This window comes from Magallana gigas, chromosome 10 (genome assembly GCF_963853765.1).
Source record: "Magallana gigas chromosome 10, xbMagGiga1.1, whole genome shotgun sequence".
Lineage (NCBI taxonomy): Eukaryota > Metazoa > Mollusca > Bivalvia > Ostreida > Ostreidae > Magallana > Magallana gigas.
This window is the reverse complement of record NC_088862.1, coordinates 28,636,289-28,654,232: the sequence shown is the minus strand read 5'-3', so window position 1 is coordinate 28,654,232 and position 17,944 is coordinate 28,636,289. Positions and strand designations below refer to the sequence as shown.

The following is a 17,944-nucleotide window of genomic DNA, read 5'->3' as shown; positions in this document are numbered from 1 at the left end:
GAAGCAGAAATATTTGATGAGGATTTAATTTCGTATTTTCGTTGGCAATATAAATCAAAGAAATTAAATCCATGATGAATTTTTAACCCAAGTATTAATAAATACAGAGTTGATACACGATACATTTTAGGGATCATGATATGACGAAATGAAATGCCAACAAAATTGAATTTGGTTTAAAAACAACGAAATTTTCACCCAACAAAAATATGTGCTTCTACAGTAATCATGAATCACCAACTGGCGTGGCTATGCATGTGTGTAATTTGTAAATAAGTGTCCTTTTGCACACTCTATTTCATGCTATGAAGATCAATTGTTTCGGACCCCTTTTGCCAGCAAACCAGTGTGACCTAAATTATCTACAGCAATTTGTCAAAGGGCTTTGTTTAATTTCAAACTATTTCCGGCAGTGTTAATTTTGGAAACAGGTTAAAGAGTTATCAAGATTACTGTAACTCGGCCATTAGTTCCTTATTAGTAAAATCAGCCTTGATTATCAACTTTTATTCAATGATTATATCAAACTGATTGTTGTGGGATAGTTCATGAGAAATTATTTCTGATAAAATGTAAAGTGAATCCATGCATGTGTGTGAGTTATTGACTCTCACTTACATACATATATGGATATATGAATATCAGTGTATCAGAAATCTCTGGTATTGGAGTAAGTTGAATACTTTCCAAGAAACTCAGTGTTTGTGATATATCATTTTTACAGGTAATTTTTTTTATTTATGCACTGTATACAGGGTTATTTTCGCCCTGTGTAATTTTTGCCCTTCCATACTTGCAAACAGTTTTGCCCCATTTTGAATTCAGTTGTGTTTAAAAAGAAATTATTTTAGACTGTAAAATTTGCCCACTGACAATGAGGGTGGAAGGGGTGAAAAATAAAAGGGAGTGAATTTTTCCATGTATACAGAATAAGCAATGACAAAGCTATATAATTGAACTGAAATTATGTTAGATATATATATACATACGTATTGAGACATCTCATTGATTGTAGATGCAAAAAAAAATGAGATAAAATGTAAACTGTTCAGAGACACTGAAGTCCCAATGGACAGAAAATACTTTTTCTTACTTTGCGAAGGATAGGTGGTAAACAAATTACCCCTCAAATTTACCTTTAAATTTTATATTTATGACTTTTAATCCCCAAACTGTTTGATTAAGAAAAGAAATGATAATTTTGCTTTAAATTCCTTTTATATTTATACAAAGCTCTTCTTCTTGAGGAGATAAATACAGTCTAAAAATAACCACAACCATTCAGCCCTCTTAATTGGAAGAGAAAAACATGCAAAAAAGCCGAAATTACCTATTTGGTCAAAGTTTAATGTTAACAGTATGTGAACTGATTGCAAAATTTTTTCCTATAATGTTGATAGGAGATTAAAAAGCGATTTTGATTGGATTTTAGTATGTAAAAGGGCAGATTGATTTGATATCATTCAAGTATATTTCCCTGAATCAGAGATTACCTATGTCCACAGACGCCGAAGCTACCATGAACAGATGGTGGCCTTAAGGAGACTGAATGGTCGTGGCCAATTTTAGACTATAGTAATCTTCTCGAGATAAAGAGCTCTATATAAAGATATAGGGAAATGTTCAGATTTAAAAAGCTAAAAAAAGAAAAAGAATAGAATAAGAGTAAAAAGCTGAAAAAATTTTGAATTCTCTCTGTACTGAATTATATTTTATTGCCAAATTTTAATTTTAATTAAGGCAGTCGTCTAAATATAGATCATATTATTAATATGTTGGAGTGGGTCCTTTTAAATCTCAAAATGTTATTGATATTAGGTATTTTAAGTATCTTTTATCAGTACCCTTTATATACAAGGAAATGAATAAATGCTTAGGTTATGTTGTGGTCTAGATCTGTGTCGGCTGGCTGTCTGGTAATTGTTGAAGCAATTTTATATCAAACCCCATCAAGACTTTCAGTACTTTGATTTTATGTAAGGTAGCAAAGTGCAGAATTTAATTAAAAATCTGCGTTTACTGCACTAAGTGAACAAAACATTATTTTCTTTTTAACTTCCTTTAAACTACCTTATTTTGGTTATAAAATAAATTTGCTGATTTTATGATAAAGGTGCTTGTCTATATTATCCTTCTTATTTTATTGTTTGCAGCATTGGGTTTTCTACTAAAAAAATGATTCATAAAGTCATCATATTTATTTCCATTTTTTGAATGTAAATGTTTAATTATGGTGATCTTTTTAATGATATATTATACAGTATGTATTATAACTTGGAATCTCTTGAAATCACCCCCACCACCTTTAAGAAAAATGATATGTACAAGAATTACAGTTTCTAGTTAGTGAACTAAAAAAAAAATTGAAAAAATAGGAATTTGGACAAACTTTGTTTATACCTTTAGTCAAACACTCTAGCATAGATGAGACATATTGAAGAATCTGTGTTTTTAACTTTTGATATTTTTTTTCATTATATGATTATTAAAATGATTGAACACCAGAAAATTGTGTATTTGTGGAGCACGCTATTTTTCATTCATATGAATTCCAACATTGACAGCTTCTATGTAACCCAAGGAGGCAGATGTTGAATGTATTACAGTTTTTTTTAACTGTAAAAAAAAAATGCCTTGAATAATAAGTTCATTGGTACTTATAATCAATGTATTGCCTTGATTTATTAGCTCACCTGAACCGAAGGTTCAAGTGAGCTTTTCTGATCACCCGTTGTCCGTCGTCCGTCCGTCCGTCCGTCCGTCCGTCCGTCTGTCCGTCCGTCTGTAAACTTTTCACATTTTCAACTTCTTCTCAAAAACCACTGGGCCAAATTTAACCAAATTTGGTACAAAGCATCCTTATGGAAAGGGGATTATAAATTGTTAAAATAAAGGGCACAGCCCTTTTCGAAAGGGAGATAATTGCGAAACAGTAAGTATAGGGTGCATGTCTTTAAAAATCTTCTTCTCAAGAACCACTGCACCAGAAATGCCAATATTTACACAAAAGCTTGTATACATAGTGAAGATTCTAAATTGTAAAAATCGTGACTCTCGGACCAAAACTGGGGCCCCAGGCGGGGTTCAAAGTTTAACATAGAAATACATAGTAAAATGTTTAAAAAATCTTCTTCTCAAGAACCACTGCACCAGAAATGCCAATATTTACTCAAAAGCTTGTATACATAGTGAAGATTCTAAATTGTAAAAATCGTGACCCTCGGACCAAAACTGGGGCCCCAGGCGGGGTTCAAAGTTTAACATAGAACTACATATTGAAAATGTTTAAAAAATCTTCTTCTCAAGAACCAGTGAACCAGAAATGCCAATATTTACACAAAAACTTGTATGTATAGTGAAGATTCTAAATTGTAAAAATCGTGACCCTCGGACCAAAACTGGGGCCCCAGGCGGGGTTCAAAGTTTAACATAGAAATACATAGGAAAATGTTTAAAAAATCTTCTTCTCAAGAACCAGTGAACCAGAAATGCCAATATTTACACAAAAGCTTGTATGTATAATAAAGATTCTAAATTGTAAAAATCGTGACCCTCGGACCAAAACTAGGGCCCCAGGCGTGGTTCAAAGTTTAACATAGAAATACATAGGAAAATGTTTAAAAAATCTTCTTCTCAAGAACCACTGCACCAGAAATGCCAATATTTACACAAAAGCTTGTATATATAGTGAAGATTCTAAATTGTAAAAATCGTGACCCTCGGACCGAAACTGGGGCCCCAGGCGGGGTTCAAAGTTTAACATAGAAATACATAGGAAAATGTTTAAAAATCTTCTTCTCAAGAACCACTGAACCAGAAATGCCAGTATTTACACAAAAACTTGTATGTATAGTGAAGATTCTAAATTGTAAAAATCGTGACCCTTGGACCAAAACTGGGGCCCCAGGCGGGGTTCAAAGTTTAACATAGAAATACATAGGAAAATATTTTAAAAATCTTCTTCTCAAGAACCACTGAACCAGTAATGCCAATATTTACACAAAAGCTTGTATACATAGTGAAGATTCTAAATTGTAAAAATCGTGACCCTCGGACCAAAACTGGGGCCCCAGGGGGGGTTCAAAGTTTAACATAGAAATACATAGGAAAATGTTTAAAAAACCTTCTTCTCAAGAACCACTGAACCAGAAATGCCAATATTTACACAAAAGCTTGTATGTATAGTGAAAATTCTAAATTGTAAAAATCGTGACCCTCGGACCAAAACTGGGGCCCCAGGCGGGGTTCAAAGTTTAACATAGAAATTCATAGGGAAATGTTTAAAAAATCTTCTTCTCAAGAACCAGTGAACCAGAAATGCCAATATTTACACAAAAACTTGTATGTATAGTGAAGATTCTAAATTGTAAAAATCGTGACCCTCGGACCAAAACTGGGGCCCCAGGCGGGGTTCAAAGTTTAACATAGAAATACATAGGGAAAATGTTTAAAAATTTTCTTCTCAAGAACCACTTCACCAAAAATACCAATACATACACAAAAGGTTTTATATATAGTGAAGATTAAAAAATTGTAAAAATCGTGACCCTCGGACCAAAACTGGGGCCCCAGGCGAGGTTCAAAGTTTAACATAGAAATACATAGGAAAATGTTTAAAAAATCTTCTTCTCAAGAACCACTGAACCAGAAATGCCAATATTTACACAAAAACTTTTATATATAGTGAAAATTCTAAATTGTAAAAATCGTGACCCTCGGACCAAAACTGGGGCCCCAGGCGGGGTTCAAAGTTGAACATAGAAATACATAGGGAAATGTTTAAAAAATCTTCTTCTCAAGAACCACTGAACCAGAAATGCCAATATTTACACAAAAACTTTTATATATAGTGAAGATTCTAAATTGTAAAAATCGTGACCCTCGGACCAAAACTGGGGCCCCAGGCGGGGTTCAAAGTTTAACATAGAAATACATAGGGAAATGTTTAAAAAATCTTCTTCTCAAGAAACAATGCACCAGAAATGCCAATATTTACACAAAAGCTTGTATGTATAATGAAGATTCTAAATTGTAGAAATCGTGACCCTCAGACCAAAACTGCAGCCCCAGGCGGGGTTCAAAGTTTAACATAGAACTACATATGAAAAATGTTTAAAAATTTTCTTCTCAAGAACCACTTCACCAAAAATACCAATACATACACAAAAGGTTTTATATATAGTGAAGATTGTAAAAATCGTGACTCCCGAACAAAAAGTGGGGCCCCAGTAGGGGTTTAGATTTTTACATATATAGGAAAATGTTTTAAATCTTCTTCTCAAGAACTATAGTGCAACTGTTTGGGATATTACTATGCATACATGTACATCCTTAAATAATGTAGATTCAAAAAATTGTAACTCCCGGACAATTGATGGGCACCAAGAGGGGTTCAAAATTTAAACATTTTAAAAAACATAAAGGAAAAGTTAAAAAATTTCCTTCTCAAGAACTACAATGTTTTAGTTTGTGGAATTTCTATGCATGCATCCTTTGCTTATGTAGATTCCTAATTGGTAAAATCGTGACCCCCGGACCAATACTGGGGCCCCAAGATGGGGTCAAAGTTTATTATAGAAATATAAAGGTAACATGTTAAAAAATCTTCTTCTCGAGAACTACAATGCTTCAATTTGTGAGATTACTATCATGCATACAACCTTGGATAATGAAGGTTCGACAGTTTTAAAATAGTGACCCCTGGACTAATACTAGGGACCCAAGATGGGTTTAAAGTTAAATGTAGAAGTACCGGTATATATGGAAAATGTTTAAAAATCTTCTTTTCGAGAACTACAGTGCAGCAATTTGTCAGGTAACTACGAAAGCACCCTCAAATAGTGTAGATTCGAAATTATGAAAGCCGTGACCTCAATCTAATACTGGGACCCCAAGAGGTGTTCAAAGTTTAGCATAGAAATATAGACGGAAAATGTTGAAAAATCTTTTTCTAGGGAACTATAATGCTTCAGCTTGTGAGATAACTATGCAAGCATCCTTAAATTATGTAGATTCCAAATAATTAAAACTTTAGCACTGGACTAATACTGTGGCCCCAAGAGGGGTTCAAAGTTTAACATAGAAAGATATATTGAAAATGTTTTTAAAAAGTTTTTCTCGAGAACTATAATGCTACAGTTTGTGAGATTACTATGCAAGGATCCTCAAATTGTGTAAACTCTAATGTTGTGGAACCAAGAGTTATCTTTCTTGATGTTCTGTACAGTCTGAGAGTTATTCCTCTTGAAGTGGAACTCTTCTACGTTCAGTTTTTCAGGTTGTGTACGTGCGGTCCCACCGCAGTGCTACACATTTTCATTCCTATGTTACTATTTATGTTGTTCAAGCCAACCATAAACCTCGGACCATAACTGGGTCCCCAGAAAGGGGTTCAATGTTTAAAATAGAAAAAGCATATGCTAGAAATGTAATGTTACAAGGAACTGCTGTTCAGGTGAGCGATGTGGCCCATGGGCCTCTTGTTTATCTATTTCCGTTGTTTTTTATGATTTCTTTATTTTGCAGTTTTCATTACAAATGTCATTGAAATCTTGGATTTAATTTAAGAGAGATATGCCTTGAACAATGATAATAATACACTTATTACTGTGGAATCATTAGATTTCGTGGTGGCTCAATTTTCGTGGAATTCGTGGGTAACTCTCATCCATGAAATAACATCTTCCACGAATTGATAAATTAGGGTAATAAAGTTATATTTCCTTTTGTGATATATAAGAATACATGAAATTACGTCCCCACGAACCTGTAAAATTTAAGCCATACACGAAAATTGGCCCCCACGAAATTTAATGAATCCACAGTAATCTGTTTCATTGAATTTAACTATTTGAAGGTTTTTGATCTATTTAAAAGGGCTCGATGGCCGTGGCCATTTTTTGACCGTATTGGTCTCCTTTAGAATAAGAGATCTATATAAAAATATAGGAAAATACTCCAATTCAAAAGGTAAAATACAAATTCAAAAAACTAAACTGGCCGCTGGTCAAGAGTAGCCATTGATTTCTAAGAAAGTTTTGACTGTATATGGAATTTTTCCTTATTTGATAATAGTTTATAGGCAGACAAATCATATCTTGAAATTGTCTAGACAGATTTTATGGTTTGTTTGTTGACCTCCCAGCCTCCATCTTCATTAGCCGAGGGTTTCTGATCCGCACCGCTCCTCAAGAACCTTTGCCTAGCGAAGATTCCCAGCCTCCTGAATGTTGTTTCTAATTTTTTTTTTTTTTTTTTTACAGCCTGACATGGTAGGAAGACGGCAGTAGAATAAGGAAATGTCTTCCAATAACTACCCATGTAAGTCATAGCTTTTAGGATTTTTAATACTGTATAAAGAGTAAATTTTGCCCCGAGTGATTTTTGCCCTTCTACACTTGCAAACGGTTTCGCTCAGTCTTAAATTTGCCTGCTGGCAACGAGGGCGAAAGGGGTGAAAATAATTTAATTTTAACTATAAATCAAAGTACAGCTTCAACAAAAATGTAAGTGATACACTATCTACGTTACAATTTATTTAAGTGATGTACAAGTTAAGTTCAAGGCAACTGCTAAAGCCTGTTAATGTAAGGACTTCAAAATGTAAGGTACGTAACTTAGTTAAACCTAACCGTAATGTAAGTGAAGTGCAAAACTGAATGATAATGTAAGTAAAATGCAAAACTGAACTACATTCAAACTTCGTTATCTCTAAATAGATGGGACTGTTTAAAGCAATAAGAGCTGTATTTTATAGAATTTTATTTTGCTGTAAAAACTTGCTAGTATGCTAAGTCTGCACGTAACTTAAACTTTTATGATGAATAAGGTTGGAAAAAATCATTAATTTTTGTTAGAGGAAATATATTTCTTCTCAGGAACATATAGCAAATCAATTTTTGTACAGGACAACAATAATTCAATTTCGCTCCAATTAAGCCTCCTTAAAGGCCTTTTTCACAAAAATTTGGCGAAAAGAAATTTAAAAACCATGATATTTTTGTTTTTTTAGTAGAAAATAACATTTTCGTTAAAAAAAATTTCATCATGAAAATTGCAGCTCATATTGCTTTTAAAACCTTTGAGATATCCGAGTATTCGAGATATCTTGAAAAATAAGTGGTAGGGACTTGCAAATTACTTCAGCATATCCATTGCATTCGAGATATCAGTGTTCGAGATAATGAATTTCAACTGTACAATGTAAGTGAAATGCTATGCACCTGGGTAGTACAGTTAAACCCGGATGACAAAGTAAGTGACACAACAGCTGATTCAGTGTTTATTTCAGGTATTAATATAGTTTATCAAAGCATATATATGTAATTGTGTTAATGTCTCGTGTCATAGGGGAAGTGATACAATATCAACTGTAAACGGTCATGCAAATAATACTATAAGAAATATTTTATTGTTTGAAAAAAAGAGAAGTTATGTTTTATCAGATGCCAGTTTGCCTTTAATAATGTGTTAGAGAGGATATTTGCATGTTTCACTGAAAAAAAATCCACTTAAATTGATGCCCTAGGGACATTCATATGTGAGTTGCATATTGAAAAGAAAAATTAATAAAATAAATGAGCAATTGCAAGAGAATTATGTTGTGTAATGGTCTTGCCAGTGGGCCTTTTTCACAAGGCACACTTTTTCTAAGCATTTAGTGAACATTTTACCCAATGTTATTCTAAGCAAAATGTGCATTACACTTCACAATTTTTTTTTTTTGCCAGATATCGTCAACCGGAAGCTGCTGTATAAAGAGAGTGTGGACTCGGGATTCCAGGAGCCAATCGGTGAGTGCCTTATGTAATGTTGTTTGAGAAGTGTGCCATTGTGGGGAAAGGCATGGATCAAGAAGTTTCTATCTTGTAGGGGAAAAAAGGGGAAAATATGGAGGTGTGAATCCAGAATTATCCAGGGGGAGTGGGGGGGGGGGAGGAGGGACAAGAGCACTGTATCAGAATTTTAGAATTTTCAAGACAACCTAAATTTGTGGGCAATGATACTTTTGATACGATGTGTCATTAGAAATTACACTTTGATGAATATTTGATTTTGTGGATCAACTCAGCAAAGAAATCCATGGAAAATTGGTATTGGAAAATTCAACAGAAATTGATGAAACCACAATAGGTTGGTAGGTTGGAGTGAAAAAAAATAGAAAGGAAAAACACTAAATCTGTTCACTACTGAACCTGTAGCATGCAAACTCTGAAAACTATTACTGACTATAGCATGCATCTGGTTGTTAACCTTATGAGCCATTGAATTTCATCAAAAACACAAGTTTCTGAAATTCTTAGAAGCTGTTATTAAATGTCCATGATATTAATGAAGGAAAATGAAAAGTTATTCATTAATGTGTTGCCATCGGATTGCTAACATATTTTTGGTAGCAATCTTCTTGGTCGCATTTTGTTTCAATTAATTTCTCCGCATCAAGTTGCCAGCTGTGGAAATAAATGAATGATTGATTAAATTAAAAGACTTCTTGCTGTGGAGAAAGTAGGGGAAGTTTGATATAAAGGGTATTATTGCCTGTATACCTTGTAACGCATCTTATATTGTTAATTATCAAAGAGAGACAACTCCTGGGATATTTATCTTTGGTCTGTTGAGAGGATAAGCGAAAAAATGAAGAAAAACTTCATAAATCAAACAATAATGAAAACAAAAACCAGTAAAAGAAGCTAAAAAAGTGAAAACATCTCTTTCCTTCATCAATTCTCTTGTCAGTATCTTTTTCATCCCAAAAATTGTGATACCTTGTTTTTGATACTGTAAAGAATTGATATTTTAATTGAGTAGGGTTTTGTCATTTCCAGTGCATAGTGTAAAAATTCCTTATTTATTGTGAGGAATGAATGTCCAGGTAAAATTGCAAGAAGCACACCTTAGGCTTGCAATTTTAATATCTCAATAATATTTTAGTGGGAGTTGTTATTCTTAGGAAATTATAATAAAATTTACAAGTTCACAATTTTATATCGCTACAATTTAATATGATACGGCAGAATCATGGAAACTAAAAGTACTCTGATAAAATAGGGAATCCACATTGTTGCACTTGCGTGAAGGTTATTTTTGGACAGGTTACTAGTAGTTACGAAGTTAGGAATTATGTATCTATGAGGTTATTCATGTGGTGTACTATATATGACATAATGGTCTGTAAACTGAACTACTCGTCAAATATCTTCAGTCATATTCGCCTCATCAACAGAGTTTCTTCATTTAAATTTATCAAATGTTCGTTTATACTCTTAGTTAATTACTTAATGAACAATTTTTTTAATTGAAAAAAAATTTAATCCAAGTCTGTTGTTTGGTGAGGATGAACTATATAAACTGGCTCACTGTGCAAGTATATGTTATATGTCATTAACTTCAATCTGGTTGTTATGTCATATTCAGCACTCATTAAAAATCATGATTACCTAACTGAAATGTGGGTGTCTGTCCAGAAAGCATGGCAACTGGCAGTTTAAAGCTAGATCGTTTGTCTTTATGACTCAATGACTGTCATTTTTTTCGCCCCATAGTCATATTTTTTTTTCTCTTGATGATTACCTTTGTAACATTATCTGTTCCATTAAATAAAAAAAATAATGAAAGTATAATGGCTTGCATGAATCAAAGATATAGAGCGGCTGTGTCTAATAATGCCAAAGGTTTATTAGATTTTTATTCAATATTTATAGCAATTATTATGCAACCCACACAAGAATAAATACACCATATATTATTAAAATGATGGCGTGGCTTAATTGCTTGTTTTTTTGGTCATCTCGATTAAATAATATATGACTCAAATGTGGGCAGTAGAATAAAAGGCTGTTGTGTCATAATTATAATCCTGCTGATGCATTCATTAGAATATAACTGCTCATTAATTAAGAACAACAGAAGAGAGAAAGAATTAAAACACCAAATGCTGTTGAATTTTTTTTTTTGGGGGGGGGGCTCATTAACATGCTAGCTTGATTTCATCATGTGACTTGATTATATCCATGAATTTAGTCACATGACCTAATAATGCCAGCTCGGTGAAATTCTTGGAAATACAGTTGACAAGCTAGTGCTCAGCGCCTGTAATACAACCCTCTATGATAAAAACATATCCAACATTTACAATTCCTAAAATGTTTCCTTTCCCTTAAATGATCCTTATAATAATTGCATGTATTTTTAGTGATTCTCCTGATTTGTTAAATTTATTGGAAAGGGGGGGGGGGGGGGTTAGGATTAAATCTGAGCATGATGCCACCCCTACTCCCCCCCTCCACCCAACCCAACTAACCCAATTATTACCATGCAATTCTGCACATAATTAAAATACAATAATTGAATGCTGAAAGGCACACAAATCATTGCTGTACACTCCATGCTAAGATTTACTTGTGAGTCATATTGTTCAAAAGGCTGCAGGACCAGTATCACTCGGTAAATTCAATGTTATGGTTCTGTCTGCTGAATGCGGTTATGACTTCATATACACACATTACCAATTTTCTTGTCCTGCGTTGATTATGTTTATGCTGCAAAGATTATGAAAATTTGGGTGGGGTGCACATTATGCTTTTTGTAATTCTGTGAATTTGCAGCGTTAAGATTTTTGTTATGTTAGTTTGGATGAAACTGATATAGTTTGAGGGTCATGTGCAGGGACAAGTGTTTGTTTTTGATTCTTTCACATACCTGTATCTATCCATACCAGATCAAAATGGCCAATTATTTGTAGAGATGGTAAAATGTAGGATTTTAGGGGTTACACACATCCCAGTCAGTGATAAAACACATTTCAATTAATTTTTTCAGCTTTTATGATACATATCTTAACAAAGCTATTAATTTTTAACACATCAAGAATCACAGTACAAACCAATAAAATTAACATCTTTTTCGTGCAAAAGTACTTTTGACTTGAAAAAATTGGGTATTGGTGTCAAGGTGTTATATTTAATTCTCCCCTCAGGACGATACTTGCCCGATACTGGTGCTGGCTAGTTAATAATTCTCTCCTATTTAGCCCCGCCTTTTGCCCATTAAAAATCAAGCCTCAACCCTGAAGGCTTGTGTACATGCAACCATTATCAGATAGAAAATAATGTTATATTTAGCAACATGACCTAGATATTCTGACAATTTTAGAAAAAAATATCAATATTGACATTTCAGGGCAATGCAGTGTGTCCCTTTGGCTGCATGCAAATGCTCACGTGGTGTTTTAATTTAACCAGACTCATGATACTGATCGAAAGGTCTCGGGGATATACTAAGGAACTGTCCAGAGACATTTATTAATCATTTAAGTGGGGCATTATGTAATAAGAGAAAAGAACTTAGCGGGAGATATAGACTCTGAAAGCAGGAAATTTTACCAAAAAGAAAAATGATAATGATGAGAAAAAAAAATTCGCCACATCCGGGTGTACAGTCAAATGATAGAAAGTTAGAATGCACCATTGAGTCTCATCAAAAGCAATTTAAATGCTAACGATGATATTGAATTTTTGTTATCCAATATATGTGGCTAAAGAAGCACTTTCCTTTGTGTTTGGACAAATCAGATGGGGTAAAACTCTTAAATACCAGAATTGATCCCACATAAATTAGGTTCGCTATTGTGAAATAAGTGTTTGATGAAATAGGATCTGGTGATTTTGCACTTTATATGCATTTCTTTTTTGCCTCAGAAAGATAGAAAGATAAATAAACTTGTTTGAATTTTTTTTTCATGACACATTTGGAGTTTCCTTTCTTGACACTCATTTGATTTGAGAGAGAGAGAGAGAGAGAGAGAGAGAGAGAGAGAGAGAGAGAGAGAGAGAGAGAGAGAATAAATATTATTTTTTCAAATTAAAAAGATCTTTGACTAAGTTTTCAAAGTGATTGACTTAGGTTGATCAATGACAGGTTTACATTTAATGCTGTCTTACATTGAGATATCTCAAACACAAGTTTTCATTTCAATTTTACATTGAGATATCTCAAACACAAGTTTGCAGTCTTTAATCCTGTTTATGATTAGAAAGTCACTCAAGCTGAGAATTGATCAGATTGGGTATTTTGCATTGTAGTAAAAAAACAACATCATTTTAACTAAGCAATCAATGATTTTAACTGCATACAGTAATGGCCATGGGTCGAGGTTTCAGCACTTTGTATAATTGTGTATGAAATCGAGATAGACTATGTATAGAATTTTTAAAGGTCATTCCTCCTGCTTATCTGGTTTCGCTGGTCAAGTGAAATCCAGACAAGCTGAGATATCGGTAACCCAAGGCTTTCAAAAGCAAAAACTACAGGCTGCGGCACTGTATGTATACACAGAACCAGTGTAATTTTTAAACTATGAGGTAGAAAGAGCTTAGGTCTGTTTACATGTCTCTGATAGCGCTGTATCTATTTTGGGCTGATTAGTCGACACAGAGTGCCAAGACCACGGCAGAATCTTTTGTGGAGAGATCAACGAGCTAAAAATTCACCGCCTTTATAGACGGAATATAAGGATGCTGGTTCTTTGGGGGGGAACCTATATTTTTTCGCCTGAGGTCAAGCCCTGCCTGAGTCTGCGATTGTCATTCATTGAAAATTTGTGAAGTTTTGACTCGCAGTGGTACTTGGTCAGAATCAAGGAGAGATACAGTCTCTTAAGGAGGAGTTTGAAACCGAAAAGCAACTTTTTGGAATTTCTTGGAATTTTGCCGATGAAAAGTTTGATTCCAGCAAGATTCTACACCTGCTGAAGCACAGCAAGTCTTTTTTTTCTCTCTCTCTCCAATTTCTCAAGGAATGATGGGATTTTATTAGATCGTTTCGAAAAGGGAGTTTATTCTTGTTTTGATGATGTCGGAGGAGTATTTGCTATGTAAGTATGAGTGCACCTAGACTCTTTCTCACTGGGGGCATCCGTTTTGTGTAAAGAATTAAGTGACCTTGTACTCAGTAATCTGTGGGGGTTTTTAGTAAGTATGTTACAGCACTGGTAGCAGCATTGACTCGCAAGAGTACTGCCATTCAGCCATAAACAGGAAAAACCCTCCCATTAAAAGCCCACGATTTCGTGTGGTCACAGTGCGTGACACATTTTTCAGGCTTTGTTTGTTTCAAAATATTCCTCTAGCGGAGATTGACGTAATCTTATGCTCTGAATCTTTGCCACGGTCTAGTAAACGAAGCAGTTATTCTCAAGGTTAGGGGGGTAATTTTTAATACGATTGTGTTTGTGTGCTTTTTTGCGAGCCACTTGCACTGTTGTGACTGTAACCCAGTACATGTGGGCTGAGGGGGTTGAATGATCCTGTCATCATCCTAACTCCCTAATTGTTGATTAATGGTGCTCAACAATTGAAATGTCTCCTCATTTAAGAGTCGTAAATGATTTCATTCTCATTATTTCCAGCATTTTGCAATCTATTAATTTCATATTCCCCCGTGTGAGTGCAAACGTCATAATTGAAGAGACGTTTTTTTAGAGGCCAAACTGAAAAGGTATGGTGTTTTAGGGATGTTGAAACCGACGTCAAGAACCCATGCATTGCAAAATATGCTGTACTTGTTGAAAACAAGACTTTCCATTGCAAAATTACAAGACCATCAAAGATAGTTATTGTCACACACCAAAACAGTAGAATTATTTACAATTAATTTTTCATTATTTTGAAAGATAAAGGTGCAGATTGAGAGCTAAATAACTATTATGGGGTAGGAAGTGGGAGGGGTGGGGGGGGGGGGGGGGGAGCTTGTGATCTTAAGTGCGCATATACAGGGATTTTGCTGTCTATATCATATCTCAGAAAAGAGAAGCGTGTTTTTATTAATCCATTAAAATCCCTATGATAAGAACAGCAAAATTCCAAAGTTTATTAAGTTGCAGAATAAACAAGTTCAGTTGAGTTGGATGGTTTACAGAGAGGCTTGAATGGGTTTTACCAGTTTGTGTATGTGTAAAAAAAAGAAAAAAGAGAGAGAGAGAGAAAAGAAGCTGAAAATTACAGCATGTGTATCATATTTATAAAGAAAATTTTTGAAGTCCAACTATGAATTTTATAATTTGTTTGATTTTCGTGGCAAGATAGAGAATTCCACCAGAGATCTTTAGAAGTATACATAAGAGATAGACAGCAAATTGTTCCCCGCCGTGATATTATAGCATCATTTTTTTCCCCCTCTGCATGTGCATCATGACGTTTTGAGGTTGAGGGAAAGAAAAATTTACTTAAAAAAAACAACTGAACTTTGATTTTGTCTTAACATGCATATCTGTGTAATGTCGTCAATTAAGACTTGGATGCAGAATAAAAGAGAGGGTCTTTAGAAAGTTGGTCAGAATTTATTGTCAGGGAGGGAGGGGTATTCAGGAGAACAACCTCCACTTCTTCTTAATGATTGCGCTATTACGTAGTATGGAGGCTTTATCAGACAGGGCTGACGCAATAATTCCCTCGTCCAGAGATTCTCGCGTCTAGCGAGGGTTACCATGTGTTCCCCGTTTTCATTTTCTTGAAATTGATAAAGTGCGTTGTGAGCTATAAACAAAAAAAAAATTCTCCGTCGTGCAAATTCTATTCTGCAGAGTGCCCGGCTTTTGGGGTTCCAGGTCAGTGTTTGCTTTTACCTAGTATATAGAGAATATTATATAAATAATATCGTAAGTGACCCCATTCATTACAGTACCTGACTTGGGGTGTTGTTATCGTAGTGCGGGGTAAGAACAGCTGACCTAGATACATTACCTATGATTCGGGTACTGGTGACTAATGTCAAATAGAGATGTACCTATATTACTGGTTCTGATGTACTTGTGGCTTTTGGCTGGGAGGTGTACCTTAAAGAATGATGATATAAGCTGGTAGGCAAGGTGTATTATATATAAACAGTTCACTGCTCTGAAGAGGGTTATAAATACAGTGATAAGATGTCGGTTGTATTCTCCCGATATATTTGTGTATAAGTATATTCACTAGTTTATTCACAGTAAATTATATTAGTCATTAGCACTAGAGCAGGACTTTCAGGGGGAAGGGGGGGGGGATGGTTGGGGGGGTTGGAGGAGGAACCATTTTGGGGGGGGGGGGGGAGGAAGGGAGGGGGGTCCTTGAATTTATAATGGTATAAAGCAGAAGGGGTAAAAGATTAGGTGAGAGACTTTATCTTGTTAGTAAACAGATAAACAACTATTTCTATGAATTAAATGGCTATTAATGTATCTCTACTACTGTTGATAAACATCTTATATGACATCAGGGTGCATGTGACGTTGTGAGACATTGCTATTATGACGTCATCATAGTATGATATATTATGATAACATCATAACATCATAACATCATAGTATGATATATTATAATATATATAATATATATAATATGTTATAATAATATGTTTAATATATATTCAAATCAGTCTAGATAAACCAGTCAAAGCGTACAGACGTGTTTTCGTTTCTATCTGACTCAAAGAGTATAACCACTATATACAATCGCAACAACTACATAAGTGAGGAAATTTGCATGGAAATGGTCAAACTAATGATTACCTATGTAGAACCACATGCAAGCAAAAAAAAACAAAAAAAAAACCATATGGCTGGCATTTCTCCCACGCATTATTGTGTTGTAGAGTGTCAGTTCTGACCAGGAAAAAAGATAAAAATAGGGAAACATCGAAATAATAATATTATAACCAGTTATGATGCCAATTATAAAGGGCTGTTTCCGCGCTGGAAGTGCAACATATTCCTAATATACTTGGATGGGAGAGGAAGTTATATCTAATTGTTTGTGTATATTGATGGTAAAAATAGCTGTGTGCGCATTGGTTAATTAGTTCAGGATATGATAATATGTTTTCCGTAGATTTGTTTGTTATAATGCTAATTTTGAAATCCATGTCAGTATACTTATCCATCTTTGCGCGGAGTCAAGGAGGAGTTAAGTGTTTTGAATTTTGATTTTCGATTAAATTGAAATATTTCCAGTGATATATTGAGTTCAATAGGAAATCTGTAATTTTGTGGTGCTAGAGTAATGTCTAATTTTAGTGTAGGGCAACAGTTTTATATCTGTAGGTTTATTTTAGAATGTTGTTAAGAACTTCCTCAAAATAGAAAATAATGCATGATTACAAATATTTACTAGAATTTATTTATAAACTCTCTGCTTTTTTACTGCGTTGATGCAACTGTAATATAGAATTATCAAATAACTCCTAAAAAATATATGTGCATGATGAATTGTGAAGATAGAAGAATTTTACATTCTTTGAACTAGTCAGACTTCATTATTATTATTGTTAAGAATCTGTTCTTCTTTAAAAAAAAAACCCCAACATTTTCATTTTCACATAGTTTTAAAGGGCCGAGGAAGGGGATAATGGGTAGAACTTGTTCTATTGGGAAAAAATTGATAGATTTTAGGATGGTTCACAGGGCTGAAATTCAGACCCCTATTGACTCTAGAAATGTTTTTTAATGTAGTAAATGTTTAAATACTCAGTAAATAGAAAGTAGGTGCCAATTAAGGTTTACTATTTCTCTGTATATTTAAGAGGTTTGGGGGGGGGGGGGTTGGCTGGGGGGAGGGGGGAGATGGTTTCTAAATGATACAAAATGAAACTGTCTAAAGCTATCATTATTGTTTGAAAGATTGTCATCATTTATTTAGGGATTTTTTTTTCTGGACGCAAGCGGTGTCCTGCTATGTATATAATTGAAGTCCTGTGGTTTATGAGTTGTTACTAGATCCGTGTTATATATATACGTGTTATAATTATATTCCGTATATTGACAATTTGTTCTCGGTGGCCTGATCAAATTTTCACCATGTACTGTATAACTTTATAGTCAGTTCAGAAAGTAGGTGAGGTAAAGTACTTTCGGGGAAAAAAAAATCGTGATGTGTTTAGTGTTATCATCTCATCTCTATAGGTTAATTGTTTGTGA

General features: G+C 34.2%; 1 protein-coding gene across 6 annotated transcripts in view; it reads left to right on the top strand.

Annotated features, from left to right (window-relative positions):
- Nucleotides 1–17,944, top strand: part of LOC105342879 (histone deacetylase 4) — an 80,867-nt gene that overhangs the window by 10,728 nt on the left and 52,195 nt on the right. For 4 of the 6 annotated variants that reach the window (XM_011449959.4, XM_011449956.4, XM_066072850.1 and 1 more), the window contains exons 2-3: nucleotides 7,263–7,320; nucleotides 8,730–8,792. In XM_011449959.4, the coding sequence (XP_011448261.1) occupies nucleotides 7,299–7,320; nucleotides 8,730–8,792 (85 nt within the window). In that variant the 5' untranslated portion in view covers nucleotides 7,263–7,298. Of the gene's footprint in view, nucleotides 1–7,262; nucleotides 7,321–8,729; nucleotides 8,793–13,423; nucleotides 13,871–15,488; nucleotides 15,602–17,944 lie in introns of those variants that run through there. The other 2 variants (XM_011449957.4, XM_011449961.4) reach the window with 2 other exon arrangements.